Source organism: Petaurus breviceps, unplaced genomic scaffold, assembly GCF_028583685.1.
Source record: "Petaurus breviceps papuanus isolate PSGF00001 unplaced genomic scaffold, PetGlider_PUasm1.0 90847, whole genome shotgun sequence".
NCBI lineage: Eukaryota > Metazoa > Chordata > Mammalia > Diprotodontia > Petauridae > Petaurus > Petaurus breviceps.
This window is the reverse complement of record NW_027187360.1, coordinates 20,131,707-20,150,254: the sequence shown is the minus strand read 5'-3', so window position 1 is coordinate 20,150,254 and position 18,548 is coordinate 20,131,707. Positions and strand designations below refer to the sequence as shown.

Here is an 18,548-nt window from a genome sequence, read left to right as displayed (position 1 = left end):
TGGGCTGATATTCTGGTTTAGAAATAATTATATTATGAATTTGTTTGGTGTGAATCTTTTAGAGACTGAATACCCAGGGAAAAACTTATGAAACTTGTCCACTATGCCTGGATTTCCCTTCCTCCTCATCTCTACCTCATGACTTCCCTGGCTTCTTTCAAGTCCCAACTAAAATCTAACTTTATACAAGAAGCACTCCTATTCTACCCCTCCCACACACACACAATGCTAGTCCTTCCCTCTATTGATTACCTGCAATTAATCCTGTATACGTCTTGTTTGTGTATAATTGTTTTCAAGCTGTCTCTTCCTTACACTATGAACTTCTTGGGAGCATGGACTGTCTTTTGCATTTCTTTGTATCTTTAGCACAATGTCTGACATGTCATAGGCACTTAATAAAAGCTTGTTGACTGACTAATTAAAACTGAATGTTAGATACTGGAACACAATAAGAGTGATCCTTGAAGCCAAAAACAGTTTTCAAGACTTTTTCTTGTACATCTTCTTGTCCTTTAAAGAACAAAATAATAATTTTTTTTGCTTTTTTGGAGGGGGGAAGGCAGGGCAATTGGGGTTAAGTGATTTGCCCAAGGTCACATGGCTAGTAAGTGTTAAGTGTCCAAGGTCAGATTTTAACTCAGGTCTTCCTGATTCCAGGGTTGGTGTTCTATTCACTGTGCCACCTAGCCACCCCTAAAATCATAATTCTTAGACATACACCAAATTAATATTCATAGGATGTCAGGTAGACATTGGTTACCTTAAAATCAATTTCTTTCTATTGCTCCTTTTAATAAATTAGTTTGTAGAACTCTGATATGATTTTAGTAATAATTCTATAATGGATTTAGGAATATAAGCTCAATATGGATATTTGCTTGAACTGAATGTGCATATTTGTTACAAGGGTTTTATTTTTATTTCTTTTCATTTGGGAAATTTGTCAATTAAAAATAAAATGTAATTTTTAAAAGAACATAAGCTTCTTGAAGTCTGAAACTTTTATTTTGGAGCTTCATACCCCTAGTTTCAAGCAGAGGTTTTCATGCTAAATGGCTGCTTAATAAATGTTGAATTGAGTTGAATCATGTGTATTCATTGTACCATAAGTAGAAGCAAACAAGTCATTAAGATACTTTAGACCAGTTTTTCCATTACAACTGGTCTGCATACTGCCAGTCAATGGAAAACTTCTGGTTTGAAAAACTTATTACAAGAGGTCTTTAGTTTTCAATTTTAAAACAAAATTCCAAGTTACAATACACTGTTTTCAGATTCCAAAACAATGCTTCTATCAGAACTGCTATTGGTGTATTTAAGGAACCAAAACTACAAACTCCAATCTCAAGGACACAAGTTGAGCCTTGATTAGGGGAAAAATGGAACCTTTAGGCTACTTATCAGTTGTAGTCACCCTAACTCTAGGGCCTTTAAAGAGCTTCCTAAAGCACAGAGAGGATAAATGACTTATTGTGATTCAGACCTCAGGTGTCCCAGAGTCAGGGTTTGAACCCAGATCCTCCCGATTTTATTCCTAGTACTTTTCAAGGTGTGAAGGTGTGGTTATCTGGGGGCAGAGTGAATTGCCAAAGAAATCGTTAATATTGAAAATTTCAGAAAAGCTTGCCTGTTCATAACCATAAGGCCTCTGTTGTTGGGCAGATGGTCCTGTCTGAGAAGCTCTGTAGCTTCCATACTGTTGTCCCTGTCCCTGTTGGTAACTGGAATACTGTGAAGAAGCTCCCTGTGCAGGACCTAAGAAAACAAGAGTGAAAGGTGAATTATTACAAAAATTATACACCATTTTATACATTCATAAAAATACAAGTTAATTTTATTCTCTGTAGAGAATATCTATACTTAATTTTTAAACCCATAAATTATGCTGAAATCACACATACAATTTTAGAAATTGTCCTCATCCCCATAGTACCAGAAATCAAACTCTTCTGCTGTGTAAGGGAATACATATCATTAAAGTTCAGACAGAATATGTTACTAATATTGTGAAATAATATTGAAGGTATAAATGTGAAAATATTTTGAACCCTTGATTCCACCTTTCAGTTGCTTAATTTCCACCATCCAAAACACAGGTTAGGCCTCAGTGATCATTCAGTGAATTGATTCTACTACTGTCTGACAGGAAAAGGGAGTGTGGGGACTGGAGCAAAAGAATTTGGGCTAAAGAAAAAAAATTTTTTTTTTTTTGCTTTTTGGAGGGGGGAAGGCAGGGCAATTGGGGTTAAGTGACTTGCTCAAGGTTGCATGGCTAGTAAGTGTTAAGCGTCTGAGGTCAGATTTGAACTCATGTCATCCTGACTCCAGGGCCAGTATTCTATTCACTGTGCCACCTAGCCACCCAAGAAGAAGGAATTTTGAAGAAGGTTTGGATGGTTTTGAAATTCTGAAGAAGACCAGATACAGAGCCTGGAGTGAGGATATTTGGGAGGATTTTTGGAGGAGCTGAAAGAGGAAGAGAAGGATCTGAGGAGGAGGAGCAAGAAGATGACAGTTCAAGCTGGTGAAGAAGACACTGGCAAAAATAACATACCCTAAGTGAAGAAGACAATAGAACAGTTACATCAATTCATCTATTTGAATGGCTAGATCCAAACGTAGTCATTAGTGGTTTAATGTCACCTTGGAAGAAGCTGTTACTTCCTCAAAGGAGAATATGACATTGAGGAGAAAGGGAAGGAAAATGGGACAACTAGGTGTCGCAGTGGATTGGGCTGGGGGAGCAGGAAAGGAAGGAACTAAGCATTTACAGAGCACCCATTATATGTTAGGCACTGTGCTAAAGGGGCAATTAGGTGGTGCAGTGGCTTAGAATCAGGAAGATTCATTTTCATGAGTTCAAATCCAGCCTCAGATACTTAATAGCTGGGTGACCCTGGACAAATCATTAACACTGTTTGCCTTGGTTCCTCATCTGTAAAATGAGCTGGAGAAGGAAATGGCAAACCACTCTAGCATCTTTACTAAGAAAACTCCCCAAATGGGGTCATGGAGAATTGGACATGATTGCAGAACAACAACAACAAGTGCTTTACAAATATCTCATTTGATCTTCACAACAACCCTTTGAATTAAGAGCTATTATCAATCCATTTTACAGTTGAGGAAACTGAAGCTCAAAGAAGTTAAATGACTTGTCCTGTGTACAGGATCCAGTGCCAAAGCTGAGGGGCCTGGTCCCAATCTGTCAGGCAACTGGTATGCACTACTTAATAAACTGATATGCTCAGAAGCTCAGACCTCTATTTCTTCATTTGTTCCATCTTTCATTTGCCACACTCAGAATAATGTTTTTAAATACATTAAACAAAATACTTAGGTTTACAAAGGAGACCAATCATATTGAAATATAACTATAAAATATATTTTAAAAAAATAAGTTCATTGATCCCATGTTAAAAAAAACCCTGTTATAGGGTTGTCATAGCAACAACACAAGAAGAAAAGGAATAGTGACATCCAAAAATTCACAGGAGACAAAATCCAATAAAAAAGCCTTTGATAAAAGACAAAGCCTTCAGATATCTGTAAGGAAATGTACAAAATATGAATATCAGATCAATTAGAGGTTCCAGGGCAAGAAGGTAAATTTGATCTCATAGTATTAACTAAAACTTGGTAGGATGGGATCCACAATTGGAATATGGTTCTGGAATGGCATACTTGGTCTGGTAAAAAGTTGGGGGGGGAGGTAGAGTCCTGCTGTTTATTAAGATTATACTCATGCAAATTGTTTTTTACATGCAACTGGGAAATAAAATATACAGGCACTGGGGTATAGAAATCCATCTTGCCCTACTAGAAAGTTGGGAGGGGAATGGGGGAGGATATAAGAGAGAGCAGATTGGGGGAAGGGGTATTCAGTAGGCTTGCTATTTTGGGGTGGGGGTAGGGGAAAGAGGGGGAGAAAATTTGTAGCTCAAAATCTGGTGGAAATGAATGTTGAAAACTAAAATAAATAAATTGGAAAAAAATTATACTCATGTAAGGAAATATATGTTTTGCAGGAAGACATGGGCAGAGTCTCTCTCTCTCTCTCTCTCTCTCTCTTTGTCTCTTTCTTTCCCTCCCTCCCTCCCTCCCTCCCTCTCTCTCTCTCTTCCTCTCCTTCCCTTTCTTTCTCCTCTTTCTCTCTAAACTGGGAAGCTAATATTTCACTTGCCTTAATGATAACCAAATCATTCAAAAGTTGGAAGAAACAACAAAGGAAACTACTCTTCTGCATCTGATTCTCACTAACGAGGAAGAACTCGTTGCTGGGTTGGAGATGTTAGTGACTATAGAAAAGTGACTACTCCATCTGAGAATTTATGATAGAGGAGAAGAAAACCAGGCATATTCTGTCATGTACTCTAGATTTTAGGGGAGCACATTTGGAAGGTTTCAGAGATAGGATGGGTAAGATCTCATGGCTTATGATTTCTACAGGGAAAGTCAGCCCAAGAGGAACTGAGAAGCTCTTAGGAATAAAACGCGGAGAATCTGGAATTATTTGGAAAAATTATTAAACTGTTTCTACTCTTTGACCCAGAGATATCAGAGAAGAACATATACTGGAAGGAGGTCAAAGACAAAAATAAACGACTCATTTATGTCAAAGTGTCCACAGCAGCACTTTTGGTGGCAGCAAAGAACTGGAAACAACTGATCCCCATCAGCGAGGGAATAGTTGGACAGACTGTGGTATATGAATGCAATGAAATATTGTTATGCTAACAAGAAATGATAAATATGAGGATTCATGGAAAAATGGAAGGCCTTGTATGAATGGATGTAGAGTGAAGAAAGCAAAACCAGGAAAACAGTATGCACAATGGCTAAAGTAATGCAAATGAAAGCAATACTCAACAAAGTTGAATGAATGCTGTATAATCATAATGACCAATTTTGTCTCTGCAAAAGAGGTAAGGAAATGTATTTCCTTTCTTTTGTTGGAGAGGAGAGGACCTGTGGATATAGAATTTAGCATACTCTGTCAAATATGGTTACTGTGTATATTGATTTTACTTAACTGTTTTTCACTGTCATAAGAGAAGGTTCACTATGGATATGTATTGGGAAAGGGTATATCCAGAAATTACATCAATGAAAGAAAAAAAAAGTAAAAGAAAAAATTTCTGAAAATACAAAGGGAAAAAATTCTAATTCAGAGAAAAAGATGGAGTGGTTTAAATGGACAAAAGTAGATATTTAAGAAATTCCTCAATCAATTTAATTTTTAAAATCATATACAGAAGATGGAAAAAAGGGCAGGTAACAGAGGATAAACACAAACATGGGATGGTCCTGCAACAATTAGATTAGTCATGTTGAAGTTAGAATGAGCTGAGCCTGAAACAAATCAGGATGACAAAAATGGCATGTGGTTTTTTAAAAGCTATATTGTGGAAAAGAATATCACTAAAGAGGGCATAAGACTACTGTTTGGGTGGGTAAGTTCAATGATAATAGATAATGGAAAAAAGACAGACTTTTTCTGAGGCAACACTGTGTGTAGATAGGAAATTTAGAAGACTTGGGTTCTAATCTTATACAAGGCACTTATCAGCTAGGTGATCCTGGATAAGACATTTAACTTTTCTGTACCTCATTTCTGTCATCTGTCAAATCCTAAACCAAGTAAGGAGATAGCACGAGAATACCATGATAAGTTCACGTGGATAGTAAGAGAGCTACCCTCGATAAATTCAAGTTACCAGACCCAAATGAACCACATCCTAGAATGCTAAAAAAAAAGTGGCAGATGTAATTGTGGAACCACAATTAGTGACCTTTAGACCACGAACAATGAGAAAAACACCACAGGAATGAATAAAGAGAAATATTGTTCCCCCCCCCCTTTTTTTTTTTACAAAAAGAGAAGCAAATAGAGTCTGCAAACTAAAGATAAATGAATTTAATTTCACCTCCTGGCAAAATTCTAGAATTTATTATTAAGGGATAATTAATAAACATATGGGAAAGGAAATAGTGATCACAAAGAACCAGTATGGCTTTACTACAGACAAGACATGCCAGACTAATCTCATTTCCTTTTTTTTCTTAATGTTTTCTAGAGTGAAAGATCAGGGGAAAGCTGCAAATATTTTTTACCTAAATTTTAGCAAAGCATTTGACATTCTTTATTCTTGTGCAGAAGATGAAGAGAAGTGCGCTATACAATAATACAATTAAATGGAACTGGTTACATAGCTGGACCAAAAAATAGTCTTTAATGGTTCCATGTTAACTTAGAAAGAAGCCTGTAGCAGGGCACCTTGTCCTTGTGTTTTTTAACACTTTCATCAATGATATGAATAAAGCCCAAGATAGTACACATAACAAATTTGCAAGTAACAAACAAAAAACACAAGGGGGTAGCTAACACCTTTGATAACAAAGTCAGGTTCCAAAAATATTTCAACAGTCTAGAGCATGGGCTAAATCCAATTAGATGAAATAAAATGGGGATAAATATAAAGTTTTACACTTGGATTCAAAAAGTCAACTTCATAAGTATAAGATGGGAGTATCATCAGAGAGAAATTTGGTTTTAAAAAATTTCAAGGTTTTGGGGGACTAAAAAACAATATGACTCAAAAGTATAATAATATGGAAGCCAAAAAAAGCTAATTTGATATTAGAAGACACTGAGAAAGACATTATGCCCAAGACTAAAAATGTGATAGTGCCCTTACAATCTGCCTTGGTCAGATCACATCGAGAATATGGTGTTCAATTCTAGATGCCACTTTTTAGGAAAGACATTAATAAGCTGAAGAGCATCAAGGGAAGGGGAGCCATCATGGAGAAAAATCTTGAGACAAAGCCAAATACAAACTAGTTGAAAGAATTGGGGATGTTTAGCCTGGAGAAGAGCTATTTGTCGGAAAGAGGAAACCTCATAGCTGTCTTCTAGTATTTGAAGGATTATTATGTTTAATATCAATTAGATTTGTTCTCCTTGGCCCTAGAGCTCATAACTTACAGCAAAAGATGGGAGCTGCAAAGAAGCAAATATAGTAAAGCCTTCCTAACAATCTGAGCTGTACAAAAGTGGGATCAGCTGCCTTGGGAAGTAGTAGTTTTCTCTTCACTTGAGATCTTCATGCTAAGGTAGGATGACCACTTGAGAAATGTGTTATAAAAGGGAACTTTTGCTTAGGTCTGGGTTGGATTAGATGGTTTCTTAAGTCTCTTCCAATTTTAATGATTCTGTGATTCTAAGAAATTGAATGATTATAGATAAACATTCCAAATAATTCTGATGAAAAGATGAACTGGCTAAAACAATTTTTTTCTTTCTATTCCTCTGGTCCTACTTTTATGCCACATCATAGTACAGAAGTGATTCTTAGTTCTTGATTGTAATGGCAAAGGAGCACAAACTTTAGCAGATACCACCAAATTAGGAAGGTTTCTAGTGCAGACCTAGTGTCACCTAAGGATCATTAAAGCTCAAGTTGAAGGCTCATCATAAGTTATCAGATAATAATTCTGTTTGGTCACAAAGGGGGATTGTGATGTGTATGAATATATGGAGTAGCCACCATGAAGGATTAATAAGTCCTTGACATATTCACTGAGTACATCCTATTTCTCCTTTTCTTCCTATGTATAAACTTATGTTATTTTTCATTCTTCTGTGTGTGCCAACCCAATTTTGTTGTTCATAACATAATCCAATTATATATTGATAATAATAATATTACATAACTTGTGCGTCCTTTGTTGTGTCTAACAAAGGAACCCATCATCTCAACTTAAAAAAAACATCCTGGCAATCAATAGAAACACTGTGTATAGTAGCAGCTAAGTTATCATATAACTAGATCATATATTTCATTATCGTTAGACAAAGTAGGATGGACTCAACAGTGCAATTCCTTATAAAAGTATGCCTCTAAATAAACCTAGCTGTAAAACTGAACTGAAATGGATGTTCCCTTGGATACTGAAAGGAACACAAGAAGTTTCAGTATGCTGGATGAACATTTTAGCCAGGCAACCAACCCACAGAAGACAGGCCAATGTTGTTTTTCTCACCATATCCTTGTTGCTGTCCTGGGTAGCTCTGTTGATTTGGGTATTGCTGCTGTGAATATGTCTGTTGTTGGGCAGCTCCCTGCTGATATCCGGCCTGCTGCTGGCTATACTGGGAATTTCCTAGAACAGAGAAGATAGAGCTCATTTGAGATGATGTCATTATCTAACTTTAGTTGTAAATCAATAACTGAAATCTTTTGAGATCTTTTAGAGTCTGTTACTTCAATAGATTTGATTTCTATACTTTTGTGTTTCAAATATATTTGAAATTTGTTTAAAAAAATAGCCCATAACATTTGCTTCAAAGAGAGCCTACTTCCCAATCCAAACACTTTTACCGCAGATTGCTCAAATCTTTCAATGGCTAAAGGAATGGAGACTGAAAACTCAGTTTGGGAGGAGTAGAATGTACAGGGAAAGAAGAGAAGGTGGAATTAGTACTTTCTTTTTGACATTTGTAAAGTCAGGTTTTAAGAACTAAAGGCCTTTTGGATCCTAGGGAAGGTAGAACAAAACATATTTCCTCTTGGCTAAGAAGTGGAAGATTACCAACATAACATACTGTACCTATTTTTCAGACAAGGCTTGTGTATCAGATGTTTTTGCCTAATGCTTTTCTTTGTCACAAGGGAGGTCTCACTCTGGAAAAGGGTGGGAAATAACTTTGATATAAAGACAAAAGACATTAATAAAATGCACCTTTAAAAAAAAAAGAACTTAAAGGCCTTTAGTAATAAGAGCACAGACCAGTCATTTGTGGACCACAGATTTAGAAGCACTGGTCTAATGCAGCATCTTTTCTGGCAAGAAAGCCAGCCCTCCCAGCAGCTTATGTATGCATTTGAACTACAGCTGAGTAGGAGGGTCCAGCACTGAGAAGATGATACAACCTAGGAAAAGGAGTCTGAAAGTCAACATATTCACATTTAATTATAACTATGGCCATAGTCTCTCTGAAATACTCACTGGGTATTTAAAGTGAAGCTGACACAGAATTCTAGCCCTTAGGATGCAATGATCTGCTTAACACATGCTCTTCAGTCTGTGAATGAAACACTCCCTTGTTCTGGGAATCCTTCTTGGAGAATCAGTAGGGTACAGAGGAAAGAGGATTAGCTATGGAGTCAAAGAACCTGGGTTCAAATCTCATTTTAGTCACTTTTTACCTATGTAACGATGGGCAAGTTAACCTCCCTAAATCTGTTTTCCTCCTCTCTAAAGTAAGTCCATTGAATTAGGTGGCCTCTGAAATCCCTTCTTGTCCAATATCAATAATCCTATGAATCATATTTTTATGGAACGATTCTTTATCATATTTCATACAATGTGTCAGAATTCAAAAGAATTCTGCAGAATTTATGCAATTCCTTTACATACCCTTATAATTTATGCAACTATGCAAATCATGTAATTATGTAAACAATCTTTATAATTCATACAATTATGAAATTCCAGAATTTATGCAATTCATTAATTTTACGTAGGATCAAGGAGGCTGAATTTTCAAATACTGGCACATACTAGTCATAGTGGAGTTTTTAAAAAGGGATTTTTACTACATTTTGGATATGGAGACAAAAGGAATCGGAAATGTGACCTGAATTTACCAATTACAAATACTAATAAAAATCCATATTGTGTTTTTTCTTCTCTTTTTCTTTCTCCTGTCATTAAAGCTTTAATCATTACTTTGAAAAACTAGCTGATCCCATCTAGCATGCATTGTGAAAGCATCATTTTGGAAAAAAAGTGTCAGAGCCTAGTCTTTGTGCTAGACAGGAAAAATAATTTTTATTATGAAATGACTGCATTACCAACCAATTATAGAAAAATTAAAGAGTGATATTAGCAATTACTGTATTTTAAAGTACTTCAACAAAGTCCTTCTAATATGAGTTTAAAGAACTGCCATTTTAGATTCAGTTTGGTGATTTAATTCCATTCAATGATTTTCAAAACATCTTTATAAATAGACTCTATTTGTCTTTTTGAATCATTTTCTTTTGAGTAGGGCTTTGTTTAAAAAAAAAACATGCAAAGTACACATTGCTTTTAATTTGCAATTTGTTGAATCCTAAATCTGCATTAATTCCAGTTCTTATGAAGCACACAGTGGGGGCAGATGGAATCTAAGGAATTGTTTACTCATCTCCAGCACTGAAAATGCAAATAAACAGCATGGACTGAAATGGATAGTTTTTCTAATCAAAAACTGTCCCAGAGGTAAGGAAATGGAGTCATGATCGCAAAAGCACCAGGACACACCAGCTGGTGTACAAAGAATGCCCCTCTCATCCCCCCATCTCTCATATTTGTTCACGGTTTACAGAAAGCATTATTTTATTCATTGCCCTTCAAAGGAAAAAATAAAGTGAAATTATTTGTTTCAGTAAGACTCAGCAATCTTTTTTTTATTGGAACTACTTAAAAACTATGGGGAAAATTCAATTTGCAATTAAATAGAATAACAAAACAAATGGAAGGTCTTAAATAAAAGTTGTTTTCTTCGTTTGAGACTTGAGTGACCTAATTTAAGTCATTCTAATTTTTAAGCATCTTTAGAATTTTTCAGCAGCCATTAACTTCTGCTAATCTTTTCTGAAAAATTTGATTCTGGTTCCAGCAATAGAGTGGCAAATGAAGCAATACTGCTTAATGAAGGAAACAATTCTCAAAATTGCTTCATTTTAGACCTTCTTTTTGGGAGTCTGAGGCAAAATTAGTTTTCCTAAACATATTAAGGTGGCTATTTCTGGGTACCTTGTATGCTTTGGTGTTGTACAGTATCATGTTTTTTCTTTATGCACTGATGACAAGTTATATGTACTACCTGAGTAAACAGAAAATTATTTCATTTAGCTGGAGAAAGCAGATAGCCCTTTGATATGGACAAATTAAAGTGAGAAGAGGTTTCAAATCATAGGCATCCTAGGTACAGTCACCCTGACTGCCTCTTCAATAGCGATCAAGACTATTTCACACAACCAGCAGAACTGGAGTACCACAAAATACACTTTTGTATTTTTCCACAGCTGTGCCATCAGTGACAAAACCTCTTCAATACCAGCAAAATCTGTGCTTCTAATAGAAAACTCATCAATGACCATTTTGTTGTTGCTAGCATTTTTGTAGGAATATGGCAACACAGTGTGGTGATCCAAGGAAATGTAACATTTGTTGTTACTTGTGAAAATACTTATCCCTGATAAATCATGGTGTTCTCTAGAAAATTTTCTGCTCTACAGAACTGGTATAAAAACAACCAGAGTAGTTTTAAAGGCAGAATATGGTTAGAGAATGAACAAAACCTTTATCCAAATCAAATAGCAAAAACCTTTATCCAAATCAAAATTTGCAAAGTAAGAAAATTTGAAAGGTAAATGAAGAGCCACTGTTACAGAAGGAAAACAAGCAGTTTGGTACAGTGGAAATAATCATAGGATTTGGAATTAGAAGAGACCCAGTTCCATACCACAGTTCTTATACTTACTAGCTGTGAGATCCTGAGTCAATCTCTTCAATTTCTCCATCTATAAAATAGGGATAATGTTTGCACTGCCTATTTCCCAAAGTCACTGTGAGGATAGTGCTTTGTAAATTGTTTAATGCTATATTAATGTGAATTATTATGACCTGAAAGATTTAAAAACCTCCCATGACAACAACAGGCATTATTCTGAATGTTATACTAAAGAAAAAAATAAAGCCCAGACAGTTACCATCTGACAGCATGCTGAGATACACACAGGAAATCAACCAAGTGTCAATTTTGTTCTAAATACACTAACCTTTTAGAATTTCCAGGTATGTTTCAATAATGTGAAAATTGCAAAAAAAAAAAAATTATTCCATGACATCATTGGTCACCTAAACCCACTGGATTATTTAACTCTACAGGAAAAGAACTATGCCTTATTTATGTCTAAATTTTCCCTGATGCTTAGAAGAGCTCCCGTGAGAAAGCAGGTGCTTAATAAGTGTCTCTTGAATAAATGAATGAAAGAATGAATACTGTTAAACCTCCTGGAAACTTTTGATTACTTACTTCATTCGGATCAATTCTTGACTCTGGACCCCCTCTAAATTTGAATGCTCATGCGATAGTATTTGAAGGCACACTTGTAGAGGAGTATTATTTGTCATTTTGACTAGATTGTGAGCTTTCCCTCCTCATTGTTTTGGGTTTTGTTTTTTTTTTTGTCAGTCTGGTCATGTGATTTCTTTGGTATGGAAAACTCCTAGTGATGAACTTCCTCTATGAATGCAGATGGCAAATCCACTACAACTTAAAGTCAGAGAACTGAGACTAAGTACTTCAGGAGCACATAGCCAATATGTGTCAGAGGTGGAATTTGAACCTGGGTCTTCCTAAATTGGAAGCCAGCTTTCCATCTGCTATACAATACTGCCTTGGATCTGACATCTGTTAATTGTGTGACTTTGAGTAAGCCAATTAATTTCCCTTGACCTCAGTTTGTCATCTGTAAAATGGAAATAATACTTAGATACAATAATAACAACAATAATAATTTTATATTTATGTATCACTTACATTTGTGAAATGTACACTTCTAAAAGAAATATTACTAAAAGACTGAATTACAAATTCTAAAACTGGTTCTTTGTATAATCTAAATGATATCATTTTTCATTCTATTTTTATTATTTGTCTCCAACTTGTAGGTCAATACGATGGGCCAAACTTCTTTTTTTTTCTTATTTGCTCTAAAATTCTTTATCTTCACTTTAAGGTTAATAGTTAAATAACTGATGCTATTTTCATTAGATATAAAATAAGTGCGATGGCCTAATGAATAATCTATGTGTCAGGATTTCAGAAAGTGTTCAGATCAATATAAAACTATGTAACAACTGTCTATTGGGCAGATATTTCCCTAAACTGCAACATTACAATTTACCAAATTATGTAAAGTACTCCTCACTCTTTACTAACTTCTACAGGATATACAGCAATGGTTCTCAAAAGCTGAGTGGACACACTAACATGCTATGAATTTCACTAAGTCTGCCATGAAATTTTGGACTTTATGTTACTGCCGATGAAATAAAATTTATAAATAATTTTATTTAACATAACTTTATTCCCCAGCACAAATAATTCAAACATCACTTTTCTTTATGCTTAACACAGTGCCTGCCAATTAGTGAGTACTTACCATATGCATACTGATTGATTACTGAATACAGCTATTATACATTTAAACATTTGTCAGCCAAAAAAAAATCAATTAGTTTTCTCACCTCCTTCATAGTAATGCTGTGTAGAATCCTCAAATGACCTGTCATAGCTCTGTTCAGTGTAAGATGACTGCTGATATGCATAATCACCGTGCCCTGCAATCAAAGGAGAAAAGAGACAAGTTCAAAGCTGTGAAACACCTTTATGATGTGTGTGGTCTTGGGGAATGTGGAAAGAGGTATGCCCTGTGTCATGTCCTAGCAAATACCATTTAAAAAGGCCAGCAATCCACAGGATCTGTCATAGGACTTGTAACTACAAAGTTCTCCTCAGAGAACTTCTAATCCAACCTCATCATTTTATACAGGAGAAAACTGAGGCTGAGAGAGGCTAAGCAAATTTGTCCAGATCATTCATCTGGTAAGCAGGAGAGCTAGGACTGTAAAATATATTAAAAATAAACCTCACTGTGACATGGTTCCCATAGAACTAACTGTTCCCTGGAATACCACTTTACCTAAGACAAAGAAAAGTTTGCTTCCTTTCTGTCTTCCTTCTTTCCTACTTCCTTTTGTTCTTATTTTCTCTACTTCTTTAGTCCCTTTTCTCTTCCCTTTTTTCTTTTTTTTTTCTAAATATTAGGCAAGATATAGCTATATTTTCTAGTTTGGGGGTAAATGATCTGAGCTGTGGTATATTTGAATCTGCCAACTGGTCTATTTATCATACCCTGAATATATGTTGTGCTTTCCTTACTTCAAGTCTTTATTCATACCATTCCAGCCCCTTGAAATATTCTCTTAATGCCTTTAATCCTTCATTCCTGGAATGGAAACTGGACTCACCCTTCAAGGCCCAGATCAACTGTTTCCCCCTTAAAACAGTATCTACAGGGGCAGCTAGGTGGTGCAGTGAATAAAGTGAATAAAGCCCTTAAGTCAGGAGGACCTCAAGTTCAAATCCATCCTCAGATGCTTTAACACAAAAACTAGCTGTGTAACCTTGGGCAAGTCACTTAACCCTAAACGCCCTACCTTCCCCTCCAAAAAGGAAAACAAACAAACAAAAACCCCAGCATCTACAAGTCTCCCTATCTTCTACCTAATGTTCATCTTTTGAACCCATATAGAACTTTGTTTTGTGCTACCAATCTAATAGTACTTTGTATTTATTTATATGTGTATGTGTCTTATCTTCCTGGTTAGGCTATAAATTGGAATGCAAGGATTATACTTAAATCTCATATATTATTATTACTACATATCTTTGCATCTCTTTCTTACACAGAGTAGACATAAAATAAATGCTTACTGAATGCAAAGATGGGCCTTGTTATAAGGAGGTTCTGGAATATTTTCCCTCCTCAATTCTGCCTCATGGAATCCCTCAAGCATAAACTTCTACAATAAGCCTTTCCTGATCCCCTCAAATGCTAATATCATCTCTGCCTAAACTAATTTGCATTTATTTTACAATTTACTCTTCATATACTCATTTATGTTCGGATTGCTGCCCCCATCGAATGTGAGCTCCTTGAGAGTATGGATTATTATGGTTTTGACTTTGCATTCCTAGGGTCTACCACAGTGTCCAGCACTTAGTAGGTTTTCAAAAAATTCTGTTTATTTATTGACTCTACCATTTATAAAACAGGTTTTGCTCAATAATAATTCTCCACATCCTTCTGTCTGGGACTTCACAATTTAAGAGGGCCAGTATGAGGAGAACACGCAAGTTAAGAGAAGCAAAACAGAATGGTTAGGAGTAGAAAGAAGGCCCCAAGAATAAAAGACAACGGCCTAAAGTAGAGAAGACTAGGAGGTTATTTAATAGGAAGGAAAAGAACTTGGAAAAAAAATTAGTGGACTGTTTTTAAATGCTGGCATAAGTTACCAGGTAAGGTTTTGAATTCTTCTGCCTTGGAGCTGTTTAACAATGAGATTTATACACATCTTTCAAGAATATGTATCCATGCTTGGAGATGGGATGGGTGAGACAACTGACATCTTACACCTTCCAACCCTACATTTCGAGGATTCTATACAGTGCCTTGGATGAAAAAGAAAATTAAAAGCCCTCAGATGAAACCAAGGCTGAGCGTATGGGACCAATGAGTTCCATATAAATTCTCTTCACTTTGGTAGCTCCCATTTCAAATTACAACAGAAAAAAACCAAGCTGATAGATTCATTCTAATCTACACTATCAGATGCAAAACCAAATGTCTAGCTCTTGATCAAAGGAGACCCACATCTGGTTTTCTGGATGGGCAGAATCCTCTGAGAAGAATCCACATGATGTCATGGCAGAATCCACATGAGAAAAAAACAAGCAAAAAAAACCCAACAACAACCAGAGGAGCATCTGCCTTAAACGAACCAAAATGGCCTAAATCCTGTATGTTATCCCTGATGTTAGAGATGTGTTGTAAATTATTTGTATATTGTTTAAATTGCAGCAAGTTTTTAGTCCTTTTTCCTTGCTCCCCACCCCATGCCACAAGAAAGTTACCATCTGGATAATATTGCTGGTTCATTGGCTCAGAAGCGCCTTGACCATGGCTGTACTGCTCACTGTAATATTCTTCTTGCCCCATGTACTGCTGAGAAGAACCTGCAAAAGTCAGAGAAGAGATTATGTTAAATTACCTCTAAACCCAAGAAAATGCTACCTCGTCTCCTATTTCCAAATACCACATATAGATACACATAATCTAGAAGACCTGGATTTCAAGGACACTCTGCTGCTCTACATAAAGAAAACATTGCTTTAATAAAAAAATATATATATATATATATATATATATATATATATATATATATATATACCAACAGTAAGATAAGGTTGATTTTGATTTTTGTAGACACCACAATAATGTGACAAAACATGAAGGTGAAATCTAAAATAAAGGCAACAATATTCTCCAACTTGACCCCAGGAAGGACCATGTAAGTCTTAACTTATACTTGTCTCAACAGAATACTTTATCTAGGAACACCCAATAACTCACCCAAATATTTAGCCATGCAGTTCTCAAAAACTCTCATTACTTCAACAAAGAACTTGAAAAACCAGCATTTTCTGCATTTCTCCTCTTGGCATTTTGTACTTTCAATTTATTTTCCAGGCTTTTCAGTTATCTCACTAGACCGAAGTACAGATGGACTCCACTCTAACTGCTAGTTACACAGAATTGTGAAATGGATCATGAGCGTCATTATTTTGCTAAAATTAGATATGGAGAAATACAGAAATAAAGCATTGATAAATCATTAGAATACTCAGCCCTCCTGACTTTCTCTATGTTCTTTCTTATACAATCTGTATTCCTTTTGCAGGACGGGGTGGACAAAATATAGTCAAGATGAAAAAACAAACTTCTGGTTTTTTCCTAGCAGCATCTCCTGATTTTACCTTGCTGTGAGGGCCGGTATGGACCCATTGGTCGCTGACCCATCATGCTGCTTCCTTGGTTGCTTTGACTCATCATTGCAATAGAGGACTGTCCTTGGTAATGCTGGCTCCCACCTTGTGCAGAATTGTAATGGGATGTTGCCGCTTGCTGGTGCATCATAGAGACTACACAACACACAGAACACTTTCCTAAATGAGCCGTCACCATTATCTCCCTCCCAGTATCACACGCATTCCTTAATGCGTTAATCTGTTAGTTACAATGACTTCTTTCACTCTCTTCCTACTATTTCACACAAAAGACTATGAAATTTATTAATCTCCCCCCTCAATATCCAGATTAAATTTCCTGCATACTAACCTGAACCAATATCCTACTACATGGTCAGATCACCCATCTTTTTCAGTCAGCTATATTAAAACGTACCTACATTCAGAAAATAACAGAAAGCATGGTTGTAGCAGGATTACCAAAGGGGGTCTTATACTGCATATAGAAATGTCACTATTCTAGTCCCCATTGTCAAGGCATTGAAGCCTTTAAGATTCATCTTTCAAATAAACCCATTCTTTTTCTTCCTTGCCCTACTTTATATGGAGGCTTGGCTCTCATAAAAATTAAAAATGAGATGTTTTGACTGCTCCTGTAACTTTTCTGAAGAATTCTTAAGTGGATGGTATGTTATTTTATAAACTTTTATCACAACGGAATTTCTCTTCTGCACACAAAAAGAATTTTCACTGTCTTATGCTACATCCACATTAGGACACCAAGGAACTGCATGTAGCCCAAAGTAAAGCAAGGGGAAGAAGATGAGTTACCTGGATTAGACTGCATGTTGATATTGGTTCTAGATACATAATTCCCTATGGATCCTTGGCCCTGCATTGGCACATTTTGAGAAGCAGGTACAGTGTGGCTATACCCTGGCCCTGTGCCATGGCTGCTGACTGTCATACTCATAGAAGTTGTCGGCATTGTGTTTTGCCCCGATTGCTGCATGGACACATGGTTAGGACCTATTTCAAAGAAGAAAAAGCAAGAATGAAAGTAATACAAATAACAATCAAATAACAAATAACAATCCAAACTTATATAATGATTTGTAGTTTATGTAGTGCTTTTTATAAACATTATCTAATTATAGCTTTGGGTATTAGAACATGTATGCCAAAAGTAAAAAAAAAAAAGCAACAAACTAACCTAATCATAACATAAAACATATATGACAAAGTACATACATTATTTCATTTAGGCTTTGTAAAAACCTGAGATGAGTTAAAAATTACTTTCCCCATTTTAGAGATTGGGAAACTGAGGATCAGTGAAATAAATACACCTATCCAAGATCACAGAAAATGTGGCAGAGTCAAAGCTTCCTCTGTTTAGTGCTCTTCTACTCTATACTCAGAAGAATCCTAAAAAAGGCAATAAACTAAATGTCTCAGAGAGGCCTGATGTGCATCCCATTCACAGGAATTAGTGCTAAATAAATAATCTCTAACTTACTCTGAGATTTACTCATATATCAATTTCTCAGACCCAAAGCAAGGATATTTCCCAAAGTGACTCTTGGATTTCTAGTCACTCTTGAGAAATCATTTGTAAAGTCATTAGGCATCCATACAGGACATTGTCTATTTTCTTTTCCAGAATGCTTTGGATTAAATTATTCTCCATCTCTCAGTTCCTTTCCAACCCTCATGACTACCACCACCCCCCTTTGTCATATCTACTTCTCACTCTCTATATTCTCTTGCCTATTTCACTCACATGCTTTCTGAGGAAGGTTTCACATTTTTCTAATTACAAATTTGCAAAGACAATTTTTAAAAGACCCATGCATTGGCCCTGCTCTGTACTTCACTGGTCTGTGTGAACCAA

General features: G+C 35.9%; 1 protein-coding gene across 2 annotated transcripts in view; it reads right to left on the bottom strand.

The window, feature by feature from the left end:
• SS18L1 (SS18L1 subunit of BAF chromatin remodeling complex) overlaps nucleotides 1–18,548 on the bottom strand; it is a 259,676-nt gene that overhangs the window by 210,879 nt on the left and 30,249 nt on the right. The window contains exons 5-10 of one of the 2 annotated variants that reach the window (XM_069072541.1): nucleotides 17,486–17,683; nucleotides 16,664–16,828; nucleotides 15,761–15,862; nucleotides 13,312–13,404; nucleotides 8,050–8,169; nucleotides 1,631–1,758 (exon numbers count right to left, since the gene is read on the bottom strand). In XM_069072541.1, the coding sequence (XP_068928642.1) occupies nucleotides 1,631–1,758; nucleotides 8,050–8,169; nucleotides 13,312–13,404; nucleotides 15,761–15,862; nucleotides 16,664–16,828; nucleotides 17,486–17,683 (806 nt within the window). The remainder of the gene's footprint in view (nucleotides 1–1,630; nucleotides 1,759–8,049; nucleotides 8,170–13,311; nucleotides 13,405–15,760; nucleotides 15,863–16,663; nucleotides 16,829–17,485; nucleotides 17,684–18,548) is intronic. The other variant, XR_011165339.1, reaches the window with a different exon arrangement.